The sequence below is a fragment of the Mustela nivalis genome (genome assembly GCF_964662115.1).
Source record: "Mustela nivalis genome assembly, chromosome: 3".
NCBI lineage: Eukaryota > Metazoa > Chordata > Mammalia > Carnivora > Mustelidae > Mustela > Mustela nivalis.
The window spans coordinates 110,880,317-110,904,911 of NC_139022.1; the positions used below are offsets into that span (position 1 = coordinate 110,880,317).

The 24,595-nt window shown below is 39.1% G+C and overlaps 1 protein-coding gene across 7 annotated transcripts in view; it reads right to left on the bottom strand.

Moving 5' to 3' along the window:
* RAD50 (RAD50 double strand break repair protein) overlaps nucleotides 1-24,595 on the bottom strand; it is a 182,454-nt gene that overhangs the window by 61,297 nt on the left and 96,562 nt on the right. For all 7 annotated transcript variants that reach the window (XR_014310313.1, XM_082725634.1, XM_082725632.1 and 4 more), the window contains 3 exons: nucleotides 9,288-9,439; nucleotides 5,837-6,022; nucleotides 5,255-5,459 (listed from right to left, as the gene is read on the bottom strand). Coding sequence is in view for 6 of the 7 variants with exons in the window: in XM_082725634.1 (XP_082581760.1) it covers nucleotides 5,255-5,459; nucleotides 5,837-6,022; nucleotides 9,288-9,439 (543 nt within the window). In the remaining variant the exon portion in view is untranslated. The remainder of the gene's footprint in view (nucleotides 1-5,254; nucleotides 5,460-5,836; nucleotides 6,023-9,287; nucleotides 9,440-24,595) is intronic.

Below are 24,595 nucleotides of genomic sequence, written 5' to 3' on the forward strand. Positions count from 1 at the left end.
ATCTTCAGAAACAACCACAAGACAATAAAATGGCAAAAAATACATATTTATCAATAATTATCTTAAATGTAAATGGACTACATGCTCTAATCAAAAAACACAGGGCTACAGAATGGATAAACAAAAACAAGACCCATCAAGTAACTGCCTACCAAAGACTCATTTTAGACCTAAAGGCATCTGCAGATTGAAAGTGAGGGGATAGAGAAACATTTACCGTGCAAATGAACCTCAAAAGAAAGCTAGGGTAGCAGTACTGATACTGGACAAAAAAGACTTTAAAACAAAGACTGTAATAAGAGACAAAGACACCATAAAATATAATAAAAGGGTCAATCCAACAAGAAGATGCAAAAATTGTAAATATTTATGCTCCCAACACGGGAGCACCCAAATACATCAAATAGTTGATAACAAACATAAAGGAGCTAATTGATAATAATACAGTAATAGTGGGGACTTTAATACCCCACTTATATCAATGGACAGATCATCTAAACAGAAAATGAACAAGCAAACAATGTCTTTGAATGACACACGGAAACAGATTTAACATACTCAGAACATTTCATCCTAATACAACAGAATACAGAGTTTTTTCAAGTGCACATGGAACATTCTCCAGAATAGATCATATATCAGGCCACAAAACATATCTCAAAAACTTCAGAAAGAGCAAAATCATACATCTTTTCTGACCTCAACGCTGTGAAACTAGACATCAACTACAAGAAAAAATGTGGAAAGAGCACTAAATACATGAGGGTTAAATAACATGCTACTAAAGAAGAATGGGTCAACCAGAAAATAAAAGAAGAAACAAAAAAGTACAGGGAGGGCTGCATGAGAGGGCTGCATGACAGGCTCTGCTGGAGGAACTTGCACTCCTGATCTCAGGGTTGTAAATTCAAGCCCCATGCTAGGTGAAGAGATATGTAAACAAACAAACAAACTTTTAAAAAAGGTACATGGAAACAAATGAAAATGAAACACAATAGTTCAAAATCATTGGGACATAGCACAGGTTGTTCTAAGAGGGAAGTTTATAGCAACAGAGACCTACCTAAAGAAGCAACAGCTCAAATAAACAACCTAACCTTACACCTAAAGGAGCAAAAAAAAAAGGAAAAGCAAATAAAACCCAAACAAACCCCCCTCCCTTCTACTCTTGATCTCTTTTTCTCTGACAAATAAATAAAACCTTACAAGAACAAAAAACCTCCCAATAAACAAAACTCCAGGACCATGTGGCTTCACAAATAAATTCTACCAAACATTTAAGGAAGCATTAATACCTAGTCTTCTCAAACTATTCCAAAAAATTCAAAGGAAGGAAAACCCAAATTCATTCTATGACGTCAGCATTACCTAACACCAAAACCAGATAAAGACACTATTAAAAAAAAGAGAACTACCGGCCGATATCTCTGATGAACATACACACAAAAATCCTCAACAAAATACTAGCAAACTGAATCCAAAAATACATTAAAAAATCAGGGCACCTGGGGGGTTCAGTTGATTAAGCGTCTGCCTTCTGTCTCCCTCAGCCTCCTCCACACAGCTCATGCTTTGTCTTCCTTCTCAAGTAAATAAATAAAATCTTTAAAAAAAAAAAAAAAAAAGCCATTCACCACAATCAAGTAGTATTTATTTCTGGGTTGCAAGGGTGTGTTCAATATTTGCAAATCAATCAGTGTGATGCATCACCATCATTAAGAATCATAAAGAACCTTGTGATCATTTCAACAGATGCAGAAAAGGCATTTGACAAATATTCATTCATGATAAAAACCCACAACAAAGTAGGTCTGGAGGGGACATACCTCAAAATAACAAAGGCCATCTACGAAAAACACACAGCTAACATCATTCTCAATTGTATTTCTATACACCAAAACTGAAGCAGCAAAAAAAGAAACTATGAAAACAATTCCATTTACAACTACACCAAAAATAAGACACCCAGGAGTAAACCTAACCAAAGAGGTGAAAGACCTGTACTCTGAAAAACACAGAATACTTAAGAAAGAAAATGAAAATGACACAAAAAACTGGGAAGACATTCCATGCCCATGGATTGGAAGAACAAATACTGTTGAAATGTCTACACCACCCAAAGCAATCTACAGATTTAATGCAATCCCTATCAAAATACCTACAGCATTTTCACAGAACTAGAATAAACAATCTAAAAATTTGTGTGGAACCACAAAAGACCTCAAAGAGCCACAGCAATCTTGAAAAAGAAAAGCAAAACTGGAGACAATCTTTGACAAAGCAAAGAATATCCAAGGGGGAAAAAGACTGTTCAACAAATGGTGTTGGGAAAACTAGTCAGCTACATGTCAAAGAATTACACTGGACCACTTTTTTACACCATACACAAAAATAAAATGGATTAAAGACCTAAATGTGAGACTTTAAACCATAAAAGCCCTAAAACAGAGCACAGGCAGTAATTTCTCCGACACAGAAAATAGTGCCTTTTCTCTACACAGGTCCCTTTAGTGAAGGCAAACAAAAGCAAAAAATAAACACTGGGATTACATTGAAATAAAGAGCTTCTGCACAGTGAAAAGAAGCCATCAAAACTAAAAGGTAACTTAGAGAATGGGAGAAGATATTTACAATAACATATCCGATAAAGGGTTAGTATTCAGAACATATAAAAAACTGATACACCACCTGAAAAACAAATAATTCAATTAAAAAATAGGCAAAATACATGAACAGACATTTCTCCAAAAAGCCATCGAGATGGCAAACAGACACATGAAAGATGCTCAACATCACTGATCATCAGGGAAATGCAAATGAAAACTATAATGAGATACCATCTCACACTTGTGAGACTGAGTAAAAATCACAAGATCCTCTTCAGGATGTGGAGAAAAGGAACACTTGCGCACTACTGGTGGGAATGCAAACTGGGGCAGCCACTCTGGAAAACAGCATGGAGTTTCCTCAAAATGTTAAAAATAGTACTACTACCTTATGATCCAGCAACTGCACTACTGGGTATTAGCCAAAGTGTACAAGAACACTAATTCAAAGGGATACATGACCCCTATGTTTATAGCAGAATTATTTACAATGCTGAGATATGGAAGCAGCCCAAGTGTCCATCAACTGGTGAATGGATAAAGATGTGATATATAGAGACAACGGACTGTAATTCAGCCATAAAAAGGAAAGAAATCTTGCCATCTGCAACAACATGGATGGAATTAGACAGTATAATGTTAAGTGAAACAAGTCAGAGAAAGACTAATTTCACTCATACATGGACTTTTTAAAAGATTTATTTATTTGAGAGAGAGAGAGAGATCTAAAGTAGGCAGAGAGGCAGGCAAAGAGAGGGGGAAGCAGGCTCCCTGCTGAGCAGAGAGTCTGATGTGGGTCTCGATCCCAGGACCCTGAGATCATGACCTGAGCCGAAGGCAGAGGCTTAACCCACTGAGCCACCCAGGTACCCCCATACATGGAATTTAAGAAACAAAACAAATGAAAACAAAACATATGAGCAAAGGCAAAAAAAAAAAAAAAAAGAGAGAGAGAGAGAGACAGACAGACATAAACTAAGAAACAGACTTTGAAAAAAAAAATTATTTATTTATTTATTTTTTTGACAGATACCACAAGTAGGCAGAGAGTTAGGCAGAGAGAGATTGGAAGAAGCAGGCTCCCTGTTGAGCAGAGAGCCTGATGCGGGGCTCGATCCCAGGACCCTGGGATCATGACCCAAGCTGAAGGCAGAGGCTTTAACCCACTGAGCCACCCAGGCACCCCCAGACTCTTTCTTTTTAAAAAAGATTTTATTTGACAGAGAAAGAGCAACACAAGCAGGTGTAGCTGCAGAGGGAGGAGGAGAAACAGGCTTCCTACTGAGAAGGGAGCCAAATGTGGGGCTCAATCTCAGGACCCTGAGATCATGACCTGAGCAAAAGGCAGAGGCTTAACTGACTGAGCGACCCACTGAGGACCCACATGCTCCAGGAAACAGCCTCTTTACTAGGAGAGAACATGCTGATGATTACCAGAAAGGAAGTAGGTGGGAGGATAAGTGAAACAGATGATGGGGATTAAGGAATACCTTTGTCATGATGATCAACAGATGATTAAAACAAAAACCTTTTAGGGGCGCCTGGGTGGCTCAGTGGGTTGAGCCGCTGCCTTCGGCTCAGGTCATGATCTCAGGGTCCTGGGATCGAGTCCCGCATCGGGCTCTCTGCTCAGCAGGGAGCCTGCTTCCCTCTCTCTCTCTGCCTGCCTCTCCATCTACTTGTGATTTCTCTCTGTCAAATGAATAAATAAAATCTTAAAAAAAAAACCAAAACCTTTTAAAATCAATGAATGAATCTATAATTATTTAAAAAAATCTATACCAGTATTTAGAGATGCATTTTAAGAGCCAAATCAGTTAACTTCTAAATAACTTTATAATTCTACTATTTGAAACCTAGAAAATAGCCATTTTCAAGCATGCTCTTACTGCTCTTACTTATTTCGGCTAGGAACACTTTAAGAGCAAGGACATCACTGTAGTACTTCTTGTACCTGTAGACCCAAGCACAGTATACATTGTATACACCTCACACACAGGAAGCAATCAATAAATGTTTAGGAAGTGAACATTCTTATTTACAGTCTTTATGGCCCTTCCTATAAACCATAAGAGTTTAGAGAACTGCCAAATATATCAACATGTTATGTATCAGTTCCAAATTTTATGCAATGTCAAGAATGTCCTGTAAATTAAAAATAATTCCCTGGAAAGATGTGTTAATAAAAAAAAAAATCTCCTTAAGAATATAGCAATGTGTAAAGTTGGGTTATTATTTAACAATCAAAGATCTCCATCAGTAACTTAGTATCATGGTATGAATTTGTTTACTCTCAAATCCAAGCTCTTTGGGCAATTCTAAGACAAACCACCCAATAGAGAACTAAGATATTAACCATAACATTATAGAGTATCTGATACTTTAAGAAATATACATAACAGTTGGGAGAAGGGGGGTGGGGTCATGGACATTGGGGAGGGTATATGCTTTGGTGAGTGCTGTGAAGTGTGTAAACCTGGCGATTCACAGACCTGTACCCCTGGGGATAAAAATATATGTTTATAAAAAATAAAAAATTAAAAAAAAAAGAAATATACATAACATACAAATTCATACAAAAATACTGTGCTTTAGGGGTGCTACTGGGATAAAAGGTGACCTTCCTATTATAAAAGAAATCAAATTACCTTCAATGGATCAAGTTCGTTCTCATAGGATTTGACAATTTCCTTTGACGATGTTAACTGAGCTTCTTTACTAGTAATCTGGTCACGTATCTCACAAGCTTTTTCCTTATTTTGCTTCAAATATTTTAGTTCTGCTTGACATTCTTTTACCTTCTGACCTTGTGTCTGACGTACCTGCCGAAGTGTTTCCAAGGCTTTAATGTACCTTTGGAGACATTAAATAAAAATCAAACTTCTGTCCAAGGGAATTACAGTAGATTCAAACAAGGGAATATTACGGAGTTGTTAAGATGACATTTACAAAGAGTTATTAGTAATTTAGAAAATGCTTACGATATAATGGTAAATGAAAAACTTACATATAAATTATCAACCCAGTCAATAAAGAAGTACAGAATGAAAACTAAAAGGAAACATGCCCAGTAGTTGCTACTAGATGACAGGTAGTAACTGATTTTTTTTTTTTTTTTTTTTTTTTTTTTTTACTTTTAAAACATTTTCTCTTTTAAAAAAGAAGCATCCAAATTGCAACCACAGCTCAATAACTTAATGGGTTATCAAGTCTCACTAAAGGTTACAAACCTTGTTGCTGAAAAAATTTCATCAAATTTTTGCTTCAGAGCCTTCCCTTCACTTAGAGGCCAATTAGAGTCTTCTTGGTGACAAAAAATGACATTATTTAGCACAGACTTGGAAACCCCAAGAGAACTTATCATCTCTCGGTCAATTTCTGCACACTTAGAGCTGAGACTGACCTTCTCACCATGCCTACAGAAAACAAAAAATGAGAATTTATGTAAACAAAAAACCAAAAACACCCTCCATTTGTACCTATTTAATCATTCCTTTACACTGTACTTGTTTAAAAAAAAAAAAAAGAAAAGAAAAAAGAAGAAGGGAAAAAAGAGAGACCCTCATCCCTCCCACTACAGTAAGTTCCTCATGGTAAAAAGTTTAACTCTTAAATGATTCAGCAATTCAACGATGGAAAGTGTGTAAAATAGGGCAGGACAGGAAATGATTGATGCCAGAGTTAAATTTTTACATCTGGACTTCGAAATACAATAATTAAAAATATTTACAGACAATAAACAGAAGAAACTATCTTCCATCCCCAGAATTTAAAAATAAGACAGTAAGAGACTTTTAAAGAATAAAACAGGATGAACCACACCAAATAGGCAACAGTGTCTTAAAGACCTCTAAAGACGGCATTGTTTAGATAGAGACTGCTCAGTAACAAACACACTGTAAAAAGAGAACAAAGGCAAACTTTAGTGATGCTTACCTAAGCAAACCCAAGGAGTATTCTTTTTTTTTTTTTTTTTTTTAAGATTTTATTTATTTACTTGATAGAGAGCACAAGTAGGCAGAGAGACAGGCAGAAGGAGAGGGAGAAGCAGGCTCTCCACTGAGCAGGGAGACTCAGGTGGGGCTTGATCCCAGGACCCTGGTATTATGACCCAGGTCAAAAGCAGCCACTTAACTGACTGAGCCACCCAGGCACCCCATCAGGGAGTATTCTTAATCAGTAGACTTCAACTTTTAAGGTCACACTGACAAAGCAATAAGTGTCTTAGGGTCTTTTAAAAGATAAGTTCCCCCCAAAAATAGAAATAAAAAATAAATAAAAGAGGAGTTCCCTACATCATTATACCTACAGCCAAGATCATCCCTGCCCTTGGATTCCAAGAGATCTCTCAGTATATTTCATAAGAAGAACATACTCAAAATTTTCTTTCCTATCTTCTGCGCAGTATCTGTTAATAACCAGATTAGGTGGGCAGAGGTAGTGTCTGTATTTACTGTCATTTATATATTCCAATATATAAATTTGGAAATTTATATATTTCCAATATATAAATTTTGAAAATATTACACCAAGTACAGTGAGAATATTTTGTAGGGAGACAGGATGGAAAGATACCAGGAGGTTATCACATTAGACCAGTAAAAGATGATGGTAGCTTGAATTAGAATGGTCACTGCAAAGATGGAAAGAAAGACTCACCAGACATTTAGGTTAAATCCATAGGACCTGGTAATGAAATGAATATACAGGGCAAGGAGGTGTCAGATAGAGGTCAGGTGGATGGACCGCAGTGCCATTCACTGCAATGAGGAGTACTGCAAGAATATTAGCTTGTAGGAGGTTTTTTTAGGAGGCAAGGGAAAAGACCCATGAGCTTGGTTTTGAACATGTTGAATCTGCGGTGTCTTTGAAAGACCTGGTAGAACATGAGAAAGGCAGTTGGGTAAACAGGTCTAGAAATAAAGGTCTGGAGACCTAAATATCTGAGTCACCTATGAATATATAGTAATTTGTGTAATGAAGATGAATGAGATTAACTAGGAAGAGAATATAGAGCAAAAATAGGAGAGGATCTAGAAGCCTGTCAAACTCCTATCTTTACTGGCTGGGTAGGATATGGCTGTGAAGAAGAGAAAGGGAACAGTGTCATGTCACAGGAGACTATTAAAGATTTTCAAGAAGTTATTAACAGCTACCATTTACTGAATTACAGTGGACAGAACAATGGCCCTTCAAAGATACTTATATTCGAATCCCTGCAATTTGTGAATCTGTTGGGTTATATGGCAGAATAATGATTATAGATGGAGTTAAGGTTGCTCATCATCTGGACCCTAAATACAGGGATTACCCTAGATTATTCTGTGGGTCAAAAGAATCATAACAGTCCTTAAGTGGGAGAAGGAGGCAGAAGAGTTCAGAGTGATGTACTGTGAGAACTCTGCCCACTATTGCTGGCTTTGAAGGCGGAGGGCCATTTGTGGGCGGACTGTAAAAGGCAGAAAGGGCACGGAAAGATATCTTTCCTGGAGTCTCCAGAAAGGAACATAACCCTGCCAACATCCTGATTTTAAACAGTGAGATACAACTGAGACTCATAAATTACAGAACCGTAAGATAATAAATAAATAAACTGTAAGATAATAAACTTTAAACTATTAAGTTTGTGGTTTGTTTTATAGTCATGGAAAACTAATATAGGAGCTCTTTACTACCTATTAAGTGTTTTATATGCATTAGCTCAATCCTTAAAACATTTTTTTAAGACATTAATAGTAATAACGAATCCCTATTTTACAAATGAAAAAAACACAGGCTTGCTATGAGATCTATTTTGTAAAGCAATAGCATTATCCTAATTAAGAGAGGGTACCTGTGACCTTAGTTGGAGCTGTTTCAGTAAAAGAATGGGGCTGGAGGAGGAGTGAGAAGGAGACAATATCAATAACTCTTCTTGAGAAGACTGGCTGGAAAGGGGAAGATGAAGACAGACCGTAACTGACATGGAATGAAATCCAAGTGGTATGGTAGAGACCTGAGTGTGTTTAAATGCCAAGGAAAAGCCTGCTTGAGAAGCCAGTAGCTAAAATATTGCCCCTAGCAAATAATAGGTGCTAAATATTATTCACTAAAAGAATTATTTCATTAGTTGAATAAATACATAACAAGTAAAAGGGAAGGGTAAGGGGACAGTTAAGTAATGTGCTCAACAAGGATAAAACCTCGAAGCCAAGGCAAGCTAATTCCAAAATCCATGCCCATTACAAGATGATACCTGCCTATAACAAAGGTAACAGTTCAAAGGGAAAAATTATCTCTTTCCTATCTGTATACTTCTCATCTCACTCCTACACATGATATTAGCATTTTCCATTCATTCAATCTATATTTGAGTGATTGTGCACCTTCAAATGAGCAACTGTTCACAAATTACTCAAAGGAATGTCGCATTATCACTAACTCTTTAATGGGATCATTCCTTTTAACTGATAAATTGATCAAACAATAAATGTTCATAGTGGGTGCAGCGGCAGGGAGTACACAGGAACTCTACTTTCTGCTTGGTTTTGCTGAGAACCTAAAACTGCTCTAAAAAATAAAGTCTGTTTAAAAAAATTAATATGCTCCCCTAAAATAAGGCAATGGGAAAAAACCCATTAGGTTCTGATGAACATAAATGACTTCAAATGAACAGATATTCAAATATAAATAAACACCTACTTTGTTCTAGTAATGACTCCTTCCAGGGTTTTAAACTCTGTCTTTTTGCTTTTCTGAGTACACACCATAGATCTCTGTACAGCTATAACTTCTCCATTGACATCACGAAACTGTAGACGAATCTGGGCTCTCACATCTGTTTCTTGAGCAACCTTTGAAGATAAATGGAGAAAAATTATGCTACCTTAGTGAGTATTAGAACATTCATTCTAAAAGACAAGACACATGCAATCTTACCAAAAATGAGAAAAAGAACTTAAATATCCAAAATGAGTGCCAGTTCTGCATGCTACCAATATATAAGAGGAAAAGAGTACTCTTTAATTATTTACTGAAATTATTTATTTTCTGTTATTCAGTATCATTAGGAGATCAGGTAAGTCAATTTTCCAAGTAAGTTTTACTTTAAGTATCAAATATATCAAAAACAAAACAAAAAAGTATCAAGAACAGATTTTTAAAAACATACACAAGTGTACAGAAAAATAAAAATACAGTATATAAAACTTTTGTCCCATGAACCAATTGAGATTAAGTTGCTGATTTGATGTCCCATCAATATTTCCTACAAAACAGGGACACTGTCAAACATAAAAATCAGGATATTTAGAGTGATGTATTACTACCACATGGTCCCAAGATTCCATTCAAGTTTGGCTGATTGTTCCAGTACACCCTTTACAACAAAAGAATTATACAGTGTATTACAGGTCAGAATTATATGTATTACACCCTGTTTATTATATGTATTACACACTGTTTAGAATTACATATTGTTGTCATGCCTCTAGCTTCAGTCTGGGACAGTTCCTCAGATTTTACTTGACTTTCATGACTGGTAATTTACAAACCATTATTTCACAGACTATTTCCCAAAATTTGGGTTTGTCTAGTATCTCCTCATGACTAGAATCAGATTATGTACCTTTGGCAGGAATATTACAGAAGTGACGTGTGTTCCTTTCATTCCATCTTGTCAAATGGGACATGGTTTCAATTTATCCCACTATGGGGGTAATGGTATCTGTCACATGAAGTTATTTTTTATACTTTGCTATTAACAAATATTTGGGGGGCGCCTGGGTGGCTCAGTGGTTAAGCCGCTGCCTTCGGCTCAGGTCATGATCTCAGGGTCCTGGGATCGAGTCCCGCGTCGGGCTCTCTGCTCAGCAGGGAGCCTGCTTCCTCCTCTCTCTCTCTCTCTGCCTGCCTCTCTGCCTGCCTCTCTGCCTACTTGTGATCTCTCTCTGTCAAATAAATAAATAAAATCTTTAAAAAAAAAAAAAAAAAACAAATATTTGGGATATACATTGAGATGATGTTAATACCTCATACCTCATCAAACCTTCTTCCACTAGTTTTAGCACCTATTAATGTTTCTTACCTGAATGAGCTATTTCTATTATGGCTATCAAATAGTAATTTTCTAGTTCTATTATTTCTCCTACATTTATTTGTTAAGATTCTACTATAAGGGGAGGAGGAGCAAGATGGCAGAGAAGCAGAAGACCCTATTTCTTTTTTTTTTTTTTTAAAGATTTTATTTATTTATTTGATAGAGATCACAAGTAGGCAGAGAGGCAGGCAGAGAGAGAGAGAGAAGGAAGCAGACTCCCTGCTGAGCAGAGAGCCCGATGCGGGACTCAATCCCAGGACCCTGAGATCATGACCTGAGCCGAAGGCAGCGGCTTAACCCACTGAGCCACCCAGGCACCCCAGAAGACCCTATTTCAACTAGTCCCCTAAAGTGAACTAAGTATCTACCAGAGCACCCTGAACACCCATGAAATCACCCTGAGATGTAAGATTATACACTTCTGGATCTCAACCTGGGTAGAGGATCATCAGTGGAGAGGTAAAGTGGAGTGGGAAAACTCAGACTGATATCAGAAGGTAAACAAAAGGGGGAGAGCCACCAGAAGCAACCCACTGGAAAGTAATACCCCAATACGAAAAGTGCCTGTGACTGGGGACCAGCATTAGAGTCTGGTTAAAACCACTCAAAAACAACAAAAGATCTTAAGGGGCAACTGGTGCAATTGGGCGGTCATGGGCACGGGCCTAAGCCCACGATGCCAGGACAGTCACCTCCAATGACCACCCATGCCAGAGAGAGCTTGGTGGGGGCTCCAGTCCATGGTCCCTGAGCCTACAGCTTTCCGCTGCTTTCACCACTGCTTGGGCCAGGCGTTCTTCCTCCCGTGCCTGAGAGCCTGGTGTGGGCACCAGCCAGGGTCTCTGGGCCCTTAGCCTTTCACAACCTGCACGACCACGGGGTCTGCACACATCCAGTCTGCACCTGAGAGGACCTGGCGCAGACCCTGACTGGCGTCCCTTGGCCTGCAGCCTTCTGTGACCTGCACCGCTGCCTGAGTGCACCTGGCGTGGGCATGGACCCAAGACAGCAATCCCGGCAAGGGCGGCCACCCAGGTTTGGGCTCCCCCGGACCAGTATCACTTGTGGTTTTAGAGGCACAGGGGTACAGAGACAAGCGGTGACCTTGGGTGACTACTGAGATGGTGGCTGGGGATGTGCACCACCTGTGGAGGTTGTGGTGTTCAGCAGAGTTTGCAGAGGGGGAGCCTGTGTCTTTTGGATCACCCAGAGGGGAGCAAACTGAGGCTTCTCTAAGGTGAAGGTCTGGATGTGGACAGTTTACTTTCCACCAACGCTCCAAAAAGCCACAGAAAGCTGCCCAAGAACAAAAACCTTTGGAGAACAAAACCCTGAAAACCCAGTTTCTACAGAGCCCAGCACCTTAATAAGGGGCAGAACAACTCAGCCAAAGCAAGATCGACTGGCAAACAATGTGGCAGTCCTCTCCCCCAGAAGAGAAGCCAAAAGAACAAGAGGACAACCACCACAGAGTCCCCATAAAACTGTAAAACCCCAACATCAGGGGAAAACAATATATTAAGCTCCCAGTATTACACCAAAACCTATATATTACATAGATACAATTTTTTTCTTTTTTTAAAAATTCATTCTCACGATTCTTGTTCTCTTAATTTTTTTAACCTACTTACCATTACAACTAGAGGGTTAATACAACATATTCCATAATAACTTTTTAACTTCAACTTGTTTCACACATATACCTATTTTATTTTTTTAAATATACATATAGATACAAGCTTCAAGGTAATCCTTTTTCCCTATTCAATACTACCCCTATATATAAACCAGTTTTAATTTCCCTATATCTATGGAAAGTTGAGTCTTAACAAAGATAACAAGATACACCCAGGAAGAACTGAAATAACCTTCCTCGCCCACATTGAAGATTTATAAACACCTTCCCATCTTATCCTTCTGTCAGTGTTTCTGTGTACTTGCTTTTGTTTTTGTACTATATAAATCTTATTCTTGGGGTTCATTTTGGCTGTTTTTTTTTTTCTTTTCTTTTGTTGGTCTTTTTGTTTGTTTTTGTCTTTGTACTTTATAATTTCACTTTGGGGGCCCATTTTGGCAGGTTTTTTTTTCCCCCTCTCTTTTCCTTCTTTCTTTTTGGTGGAGACTTCTGATTGTTCCAAAACTTTTCATGGTACACCCTGCCAAGAACATGTATTCAGCTATACCTCCCCTCAACCAATTCTCACTAAAATGACTATGAGGAGGAATACCCAACAGAGGAAAAATTCAGAGACCGTGACAACAGAACTACTGGATATGGACATAAACAATATTCTGGAAAGGGAGTTCAGGGTAACAACTATCCAGGCAATGGCTAGGTTGGAGAAGACCATTAGAGACAACATAGAATCTCTAAGGGTGGAGGGGAGAGCTGATCTGGAAGAAGTTAAAACTGCTATCAATGAGATTCAATCTAATCTAAATACTGTAAGAGCTAGGGTAACCAAGGCAGAAGATAGAATTGGTGATCCAAAAGACAAACTGATAGAAAAGAAGGATCAGGAGAAGGCCTGGAACAAACGGCTTAGAAGCCATGAAAACAAAACTAGGGAAATAAATGATGCCATGCAACATCCCAATATCAGAATTATTGGGATCCCTGAGGGGGTGGAGAGAGAGAGAAGACTAGAAGATATAGCTGAACAAATCCTGGATGAAAATTTTCTCAATCTGGGGAATGGAACAAGTGTTCATGTCCCAGAGGCAGAGAGGACAACCCCCCCTGCCCCAAGATGCCAGAAAGACATCCAGACACATAACTGTGAAATTCACAAATCATAGTTTCAGAGAATATGTCCTAAGGGCAGCTAGAGGGAAGAGATCCCTTACATACAGAGGGAGGACCATCAGAATAACGTCAGACCTGTCCACAGAAACCTGGCAAGCTAGAAAGGGCTGTTAAGACATATTCAGGGTACTAAATGAAAAGAACATGCAACCAAGAATACTTTAGCCAGCAAGGCTGACATTCAAAATGGATGGAGAGATAAAGAGCTTTCAAGACCGGCAAGCTTTAAAAGATTACATGACCACCAAGCAGGCACTACTAAAATATTGGGGGGGGGGGGTTCTATAAAAGAAGAAAGAACCCAAGACTGATATAGAACAGAAATCTACAGAGATAATCTATAAAAATAAGGACTTCACAGGCAACATGATGTCAATAAAAACTTACCTTTCAATAATCACTCTCAACGTGAACGGCCTAAATGCTCCCATAAAATGGCACAGGGCTGCAGACTGGATAAAACGACAGGACCCTTCCATATGCTGTCTACAAGAGACACATTTTGAACCTAAAGATACATCCAGACTGAAAGTGAAGGCATGGAGAATCATCTTTCATGCCAATGGGCCTCAAAAGAGAGCTGGGGTAGCAATTCTCATATCAGATAAATTAGATTTTAAGCTAAAGACTGTAGTCAGAGATACACGAGGACACTATATCATTCTTAAAGGGTCTATCCAGCAAGAAGATCTAACAATTGTAAATATTTATGCTCCCAATATGGGAGCAGCCAACTGTTAGTCAAAATAAAGAGTCCTATTGATATGAATACATTAATTGTACGGGATCTTAACATGCAAATCTCAGTAATAGATCATCCAAGCAGAAAATCAACAAAGAGACAAGAGCTTTAAATGACACACTGGACCAGATGGACCTCATAGATATATACAGAACATTCCATCCGAAAACAACAGAATACTCATTCTTCTGGAGCGCACATGGAACTTTCTCCAGAACATCCATATACTGGGTCACAAATCAGGGCTCAACTGATACCAAAAGATTGAGATTATTTCCTGCACATTCTCAGACCACAATGCTTTGAAACTGGAACTCAACCACAAGAAAAAGTTTGAAAGGAACTCAAACACTTGGAAGCTAAAGAACATCCTGCTCAAGAATGTTTGGATCAACCAGGAAATCAGGGAAGAACTTAAACAATTCATGGAAACCAATGAGAATGAAGACACACAGGTCCAAAACCTATGGGATATGGCAAAGGCAGTCCTAAGAGGGAAATACATAGCCATCCAAACCTCTCAAAGAAATAGAAAAATCCCGAATACACCGACTCTCTTTACACCTTAAGGAACTGGAAAATCAACAACAAATTAAGCCAACCCCACGCACAAGAAGGGAAATTAATATTAGTGCAGAGATCAATGAGTTAGAAACTAGAGATAAGTAAAACACATCAACGAGGGCGCCTGGATGGTTCAGTGGGTTAAAGCCTCTGCCTGCGGCTCAGGTCAGGATCCCAGGGTCCTGGGATTGAGCCCCACATCGGGCTCTCTGCTCAGTGGGGAGCCTGCTTCCCTACCCACCTCTCTGCCTCCCTCTCTGCTTGTGATCTCTGTCTGTCAAAAAAATAAATAAAACCTTTTAAGAAAAAAACAATGAAACTAGAAGCTGGTTCTTTGAAAGAATTAATAAGATCGATAAACCACTGGCCAAACTAATCCAAAAGAAAACAGAGAGGACCCAAATTAACAAAAATATGAATGAAAGGGGAGAGATCACGACTAACACCAAGGAAATAGAAACAATCATCAGAAATTATTATCAACAGCTATATGTCAATAAGTTAAGCAACCTAGAAGAAATGGATGCATTCCTGGAAACCTATAAACTTCCAAGACTGAAACAGGAAGAAACTGACAACCTGAATGACCAATATCTAGTAACAAGACTGAGGCAGTGATCAAAAAACCTCCTAAAGGGAGGAGTCAAGATGGCAGAGAAGTAGCAGGCTGAGACAACATCAGTTAAGAGGAGATCACCTATATAACTTATCAAACCATTTTGAACACCTACAAATCCAACAGGAGATAGAAGATAAAAAGAACAGAAATTCTAAAAACAGAAAATCAACCACTTTCTGAAAGGTAGGACTGGCAGAGAAGTGAATCCAAAGAGACGGGAAGATAGACCGCGGGGGGAGGGGCTGGCTCCGGGCAAGGGGCAGAGCAATGAAGCACAAAATCAGAACTTTTAAAAGTCTGCTCCAATGAGGGACATCACTCCAGAGGCTAAGCTGGGGTGAAGCCCACGCAGGGACAGCATGTTCTCAGGTCCCACGGGATCACAGAAGGATCGGGGGTGTCCGAGTGTCACAGAGCTCACAGGTATTAGAGCAGGGAAGCTGGTTACAGAGACAGAGCCAAGGAGTGAGCTCTCAACTCGGAGTTACCTTAAATGTGGCCAGTGGCAAAGACCACTGCTCTATGAGGAGAGACCCCACAAGATCCAGGGAGACCCTAGATTTCAGGGAGGCCCTGGAAGAGCAAAGGGATCTGCAGGGTTTGGAGACTCCAGGCAGGGCTGTGTGCCAGATTGGTCACAGGCTGGGTGACCTTGGAGTGCAGCCGAAGGCCAGGGAAACGGGAGTGACTGAGCGCTTTTCTCCGAGGGCACACTGAGGAGTGGGGCCCAAGCTCTCGGCTCCTCTGGGTCGGAGACCTGGAGGCCACCATCTTCATTCCCTTCCTCCAGAGCTCTACGGAAAGCGTTTCAGGGAACAAAAGCTTCCGAAAGTGAAGCTGAGCAAATTACTTAACCTGGGGCCCTGGTGAAGGCAGTGCAATTCTGCCTCGGGCAAAGACACCTCTGGATTTAAAGTGAGGGAGTGGAAAACAATTTTCCATGCTAATGGACCTCAAAAGAAGGCTGAGGTGGCAATCCTTCTATCAGATCAATTAGATTTTAAGCCAAAGACTATAATAAGAGATGAGGAAGGACACTATATTATATTCAAAGGGTGTGTCCAACAAGAAGATCTAACAATTTTAAGTATCTATACCCCTAACATGGGAGCAGCCAACTATATAAACCAATTAATAACAAAATCAAAGAAATAAATCGACAATAATACAATAGTAGGGGACTTTAACACTCCCTTCACTGAAATAAACAGATCATCCAAGCAAAAGATCAACAAGGAAATCAAGGCCTTAAATGATACACTGTACCAGATGGACATCACTGATATATTGAGAACATTCCATCCCAAAGCAACAGAATACACATTCTTCTCTAGTGCACATGGAACATTCTCCAGAATAGATCACATCCTGGGTCTGAAATCAGGTCTCAACCAGTATCAAAAGATTGGGATCATTCTCTGCATATTCTCAGACCACAATGCTCTGAAGCTAGAACTCAATCACAAGAGGAATGCTGGAAAGAACCCAAATACATGGAGACTAAAGAGCATCCTCCTAAAGAATGAATGGGTCAACCAGGAAATTAAAAAAGAACTGAAAAAATTCATGGAAACAAATGATAATGAAAACACAATGGTTCAAAATCTGTGGGACACAGCAAAGGCAACCCTGAGAGGAAAATATATAGTGATACAAGCCTTTCTCAAGAAACAAGAAAGGTCTCAAATACACAACCTAATCCTACACTGAAAGAAGCTGGAGAAAGAACAACAAAGAAATCCTAAACCCAGCAGGAGAAGAGAAATCATAAAGATCAGAACAGAAATCAATGAAATAGAAACCAAAAAACCAATAGAACAAATCAACGAAACTAGGAGCTGGTTCTTTGAAAGAATAAGATTGATAAACCCCTGACCAGACTTATCAAAAAGAAAAGAGAAAGGATCCAAATAAATAAAATCATGAAAAGAGGAGAAATCACAACCAACACCAAAGAAATACAAACAATTATAAGAACATATTATGAACAGCTATACGCCAGCAAATTTGACAATCTGGAAGAAATGGATGCATTCCTACAGACATATAAACTGCCACACTGAACCAGGAAGAAACAGAAAACCTGAATAGACCCATAACCAGTAAGGAGATTGAAGCAGTCATCAAAAGTCTCCAAACAAGAGCCCAGGGTCAGGCGGCCTCCCAGGGGAATTTTACCAAACATTTAAAGAAAAATTAATGGGGTGCTCGCTTTGACAGCACATATACTAAAGAAAAATTAATGGAGTGCCTGAGTAGTTCAGTGGGTTAAGCCTCTGCTTTCGGCTCAAGTCACGATCTCAGGGTCCTCTCTGCTCAGCAGGGAGCCTGCTTCCCCCGCCCCTCTCTGCCTGCCTCTCTGCCTACTTGTGATCTATCTCTCTGTCAAATAAATAAGTAAAATCTTTAAAAAAGAAGAAGAATTAATTCCTATTCTCCCGAAACTGTTCCAAAAAAATAGAAATGGAAGGAAAACTTCCAAACTCATTTTATGAGGCCAGCATTACCTTGATCCCAAAACCAGACAAGGATACCATCAAAAAAGAATTACAGACCAATATCCTTGATGAACACAGATGTGAAAATTCTCACCAAAATACTAGCCAGGATCCAACAATATGTTAAAAGGATTACTCACCACGACCAAGTGGGATTTATTCCAGGGCTGCAAGGCTGATTCAACATCCGCAAATCCATCAATACACGTGATACAATACATTAATAAAAGAAAGAACAAGAACCATATAATACTCTCAATAGATGCTGAAAAAGCATTTGACAAAGGACAGCATCCCTTCCTAATCAAAACTCTTCAAAGTGTAGGGATAGAGGGCACATACCTCAATATCATCAAAGCCATTATGAAAACCCCACAGCGAATATCATTCTCAATGGAGAAAAACTGAGAGCTTTTCCGCTAAGGTCAGGAACATGGCAGGGATGTCCATTATCACCATTGCTGTTCAACATAGTACTAGAAGTCCTAGCCTCAGCAATCAGACAACAAAAAGAAATTAAAGGCATCCAAATCGGCAAAGAAGTTGTTAAACTATCACTCTTTGCAGATGATATGATACTTTATGTGGAAAACCCAAAAGACTCCACTCCAAAACTGCTAGAACTCGTACAGGAATTCAGTAAAGTATCAGGATATGAAATCAATGCACAGAAATCAGTTGCATTTCTATACACCAACAACAAGAGAGAAGAAAGAAGAAATTAAGGAGTCAATGCCATTTACAATTGCACCCCAAACCATCAGATACCTGGGAATAAACTTAACCAAAGAGGGAAAGAATCTAAACTCAGAAAACTATGAAGTACTCATGAAAAAAATTGAGAAAGACACAAAGAAATGGAAAAACGTTCCATGCGCATGGATTGGAAGAATAAATATCATGAAAATGTCTAAGCCACCTAAAGCAATCTTCACATTTAATGCAATCCCTATCAAAGTCCCATCCATTTTTTTTTAAAGAAATGGAACAAATAATCCTAAAATTTATATGGAACCAGAAAAAAACCTCGAATAGCCAGAGGAATGATGAAAAAGAAAGCCATAGTTGGTGGCATCACAATTCCAGACTTCAAGCTCTATTACAAAGCTGTCATCATCAAGACAGCAAGGTAGTGGCACAAAAACAGACACATAGATCAATGGAACAGAATAGAGAGCCCAGAAATAGACTCTCAACTCTATGGTCAACTAATCTTCGACAAAGCAGGAAAGAATGTCCAATGGAAAAAAAAAATCTCTTCAATAAATGGTGTTGGGAAAATTGGACAGCCACTGCATAAAAATGAAACTGGACAATTTCCTTACACCATACACAAAAATAGACTCAAAATGGATGAAGGACCTCAATGTGTAAAAGGAATCCATCCAAATCCTTGAGGAGAACACAGGCAGCAACCTCTTTGACCTCAGCCAATCAACTTCTTCCTAGGAACATCGCCAAAGGCAAGGAAAGCAAGGGCAAAAATGAACTATTGGGACTTCATCAAGATCAAAAGCTTTTGCACAGCAAAGGAAACAGTTAACAAAACCAAAAGACAACTGAAAGAATGGGAGAAGATATTTGCAAACGACATATCAGATAAAGGGCTAGTATCCACAATCTATAAAGAGCTTATCAAACTCAACCCCCAAAGAAAAATAATCCAATCAAGAAATGGGCAGAAGACATGAACAGACATTTCCGCAAAGAAGAAATGCAGATGGCTAACAGACACATGAAAAAGTGCTCCACATCACTTGGCATCAGGGAGACACAAATCAAAACCACAACAAGATACCACCCTACAACAGTCAGAATGGCTAAAATTAACAAGTCAGGAAATGACAGATGCTGGTGAGGATGCGGAGAAAGGGGAGCCGTCCTATACTGTTGGGAATGCAAGCTGGTGCAACCACTCTGGAAAACAGCATGGAGGTTCCTGAAAAAGTTGAAAATAGAGCTACCCTATGACCCAGGAATCTCATTGCTGGGTATTTACCCTAAAGATACAAATGTAGTGATCTGAAGGGGCATGTGCACGCAAATGTTTATAGCAGCAATGTCCACAATAGCCAAACAATGGAAAGAACCTAGATGTCCATCAACAGATGAATGGATAAAGATGTGGTTTATATGTACAATGGAATACTATGTAGCCATCAAAAGAAATGAAATCTTGCCATTTGCGACAACGTGGATGGAAATAGAGGGTATTATGCTTAGCGAAGTAAGTCAATCAGAGAAAGACAACTATCATATGAGCTCCCTGATATGAAGAAGGGGAGATGCAAGGTGGGGGGGTTGGGGGTAGGAAAAGAATAAATGAAACAAGATGGGATCGGGAGGGAGACAAACCATAAGAGACTCTTAATCTCACAAAACAAACTGAGGGCTGCCAGGGGGGGAGGGGGAGGGAGAGGGTGGTGGAGTTATGGACTTTGGGAAGGGTATGTGCTATGGTGAGTGCTGTGAAGTGTGTAAACCTGGCGATTCACAGACCTGTACCCCTGGGGCTAATAATACATTATAAGTTAATTAAAAAATTAAAAAATTAAATTAAAAAAAAAAACTCCCCAAAAAGAGCCCAGGACCTGATGGATTCCCTGGGTCTACCAAACATTCCAAGAAGAAATAATACCTATTCTCCTGAAGAGTTTCAAAAAATAGAAACAGAAGGAAAACTTCCAGACCCTATTTGATATCCTTGATATTTCTAGTATCAAGCGTTACCTTGATCCCCAAATCAGGCAAAGACCCCATCAAAAAAAAGAATTTCAAACCATATCCCTGATGAATATGGATGCCAAAATTCTCAACAAGATACTAGCTAACAGGATCCAACAGTACATTAAAAAGATTATCCATCATGAGGGCGCCTGGGTGGCTCAGTGGGTTAAGCCACTGCCTTCGGCTCAGGTCATGATTTCAGGGTCCTGGGATCGAGTCCCGCATCGGGCTCTCTGCTCGGCAGGGAGCCTGCTTCCTCCTCTCTCTCTCTACCTGCCTCTCTGCCTACTTGTGATCTCTCTCTGTCAAATAAATAAATAAAATCTTAAAAAAAAAAAAAAAAGATTATCCACCATGATCTGGTGGGATTTATCCCTGGGATGCAAGGGAGTTCAACATTTGCAAATCACTCAATGCAATAAAACAAATCAATAAGAGAAAAGAACAAGATGGTCCTCTCAATTAATACAGAAAAAGCATTTGAGAGAGAATACAGTATCTGTTCCTGATTAAAACTCTTTAAAGTATAGGGACAGAGAGAACATTCCTCAACTTCATAAAATCTATGAAAAACCGACGGCCAATATCATTCTTAATGGGGAAAGCTGACAGCCTTCCCCATGGATCAGGAACAGGACAAAGATGCCTACTCTCACCACTGTTGTTCAACATAGGATTAGAAGTCTTAGCAACAGCAATCAGACAACAAAAAGAAATAAAAGGTACTCAAATTGGCAAAGAAGAAATCAAACTCTATCTCTTCACAGATGACTTGATGCTTTATATGGAACACTCAAGGACTCCACCCCCAAACTACTAGAACTCATATAGCAATTCAGTAATGTGGCAGGCTACAAAATCAGTGCACAGAAATCAGGTGCTTTCTTATACACTAACAATGAAAATATGTAAAGGAAATTACAGAATCAAGAATCAAGTCCATTTACTATAACACCAAGAACCATAAGATACCTTGGAATAAACCTAACCAAAGAGGTGAAGGATCTGTACTCGAGGAACTACAGAACACTTATGAAAGAAACTGAAGAAGACACAAAAAGATGGAAAAGCATTCCATGCTCATGGATTGGAAGAATAAACATTGTTAAAATGTCTATACTGCCCAGAGCAATCTATACTGCCCAGAGCAATCTATACTTTCAATGCCATCTCGATCAAAATTCCACCGGCATTTTTCAAAGTGCTGGAACAAATAATCCTAAAATTTGTATGGAACTAAAAATATCCCAAATTGCTAAGGAAATGTTGAAAAAGAAAAACCTGGGGGCTTCATGTTGCCTGATTTCAAGCTTTACTACAAAGCTGTGATCACCAAGACAGCATGCATGGTACTGGCACAAAAATAGACACACAGACCAATGGAACAGAGTAGAGAGTCCAGATATGGACCCTCAATTCTATGGCCAAATAATCTTCAACAAAGCAGGGAAATATATTCAGTGGAAAAAAGACAGTCTCTTCAATAAAATGGGGCTGGGAAAATTGGACAGCTATATATAAAATGAAACTTGACCATTCTTACACTGTTTACAACGATAAACTCAAAATGGATAAAAGACCTCAAGGTGAAGCAGGAATCTATCAAAATCCTAGAGGAGAACATAGGCAGTAATCTCTTTGACACTGAACACAGCAACTTCTTTCAAGACATGTCTCCAAGGGCAAAGGAAACAAAAGCGAAAATGAACTTTTGGGGCTTCATCAAGATGAAAAGCTTCTGCAGAGCAAAGGAAACAATCAACAAAACAAAGAGGTAGCCCACAGCATGGGAGAAGATATTTAAAAATGACACTACAGACAAAGGGCTGATATCCAAGATCTATAAAGAACTCCTCAAACTCAACACCCCAAAAAACAGATAATCATGTCAAAAATGGGCAGAAGACATGAACAGACTCTTCAAAGAAGACATACAAATGACTAACAGACACATGAAAAAATGGTTCATCATCATTAGCCATCAGGAAAATTGAAATCAAAACATCACTGAGATACTACCTTACACAAGTTAGAATGACCAAAATTATCAGGACAGGACACAACAAGTGCTGAAGAGGATGTGGAGAAAGGGAACCCTCTTACACTGTTGGTGGGAATGCACGTTGGTGCAGCCACTTTGGAAAACAGTGTGGAGATTCCTTAAGAAATTAAAAATAGAGCTACCCTATGACTCTGCAATTGCACTACTGGGTATTCACCCCAAAGATACAGATGTAGTGAAAAGAAGGGCCATATGTACCCCAATGTTCATAGCAGCAATGGCCATAATTGCCAAACCGTGGAAAGAGCCAAGACACCCTTCAACAGACCAATGGATAAGAATCAAGTCCATTTACTATAACACCAAGAACCATAAGATACCTTGGAATAAAAGGTGCCTGGGTGGCTCAGTGGGTTAAAGCCCCTGCCTTCGGCTCAGGTCGTGATCCCAGGGTCCTGGGATCAAGCCCCACATCAGACTGATCTCCCTCTCTCTCCCTGCCTCTCTGCCTACTTGTGATCTCTGTCAAATAAGTAAATTTAAAAATCTAAAAAAAAAAAAAAAAAAATCGGTCCTTACCTACAATGGAGTATTAAGCTTCCATCAGAAAGGACGAATACCCAACTCTGTATCAACATGGACGGGACTGGAGATCTAGATTATGATGAGTGAAGTAAGTCAAGCAGAGAAAGTCCATTATAACATGGTTTCACTTACTTGTGGAGCATAAGGAATAATATGGAGGACATTAAGAGACGGAAAGGAAAAGTGAATGGGGGAAATCACAGGGGGAGAAAAAGCATGAGACTATGGACTCTGAGAAACAAACTGAGGGTTTGGGAAGGGAGGGGGGTTAGGGGGATGGGTTAGCCTGGTGGTGGGTATTACATGGAGCACTGGGTGTGGTGCATAAACAATGAATCTTGGAACGCTGAGAAAAAAAAGATTCTACTATAAGGAAGGGTTTTGTCTTTTCCCATTATTTATTTTCATTTTAAAAATATCACCATAGGAAAAAATAAATAAATAAATAAATAAATAAATAAAACTCCTACAGTCCTCACTTGGGACTTCCAATCCCCAACCGGGATGCCAGTTAGGTTCTGCCTTCGTCCCACAGCTTCACCAACTGGCTTTTGTATTGAATTAATTAGGGATGAAGGAAGGTGCACAGTTTTTACCGTGAATACTGAATTTATTTTATTTTGTTTTTAATGATTTATTTGAGAGAGTGAGCTCAAGTACAAGCGGATGGAGAAGAGGAAGAGAATCTTTAAGCAGACACCCTGCTGAGCAGGGAGCCCACTGTGGAGTTAGGTCTCATGATTCATGAGATCATGACCTGAGCAGAAATCAAGAGTCAGATGCTTAATGGACTTAGCCATGCGGGCACTTCATGAATTTAAGTATTTTTGTACTTACTGATGCTCTTATGATTTTTCTCCTTTATCAGTGGCAAACTACGCTGATCAATTTTCAAATATTAAACAAACCTTGCATTCCTGAGATAAGCCCAACTTATTCACAGTATATTATTTCTATCTGCATATTAATGAATTTGATTGGTTACAATTTTCCTATGGGTTTTTGCATTTTTGTTCATCAGAGCTAGCTGTCTGTAGTTCTTCTGTATTGTCTTTGTCTGGTTTGGGTATAAGGATAATATTAGCCTCATAAAATGAGTTGGGACATAATTCCTCTGCCTCTCTTTTCTGAAAGAGTTTGTAGAACTGAAATTATTTCTTCCTAAAATATTTGGTAGAATTCAGGGAAATCATGATTGAGAACTTCATCATGAGGGTTTTTGTTTTGTTTTGCTTTGTTTTTTCAAGATTTTATTTATTTGACAGATAGATTACAAGTAGGCAGAGAGGCAGGCAGAGAGAGAGGGAAGAAGGCTCACTGCCAAGCAGAGTCCGATGTGGGGCTCGATCCCAGGACCCTGAGATCATGA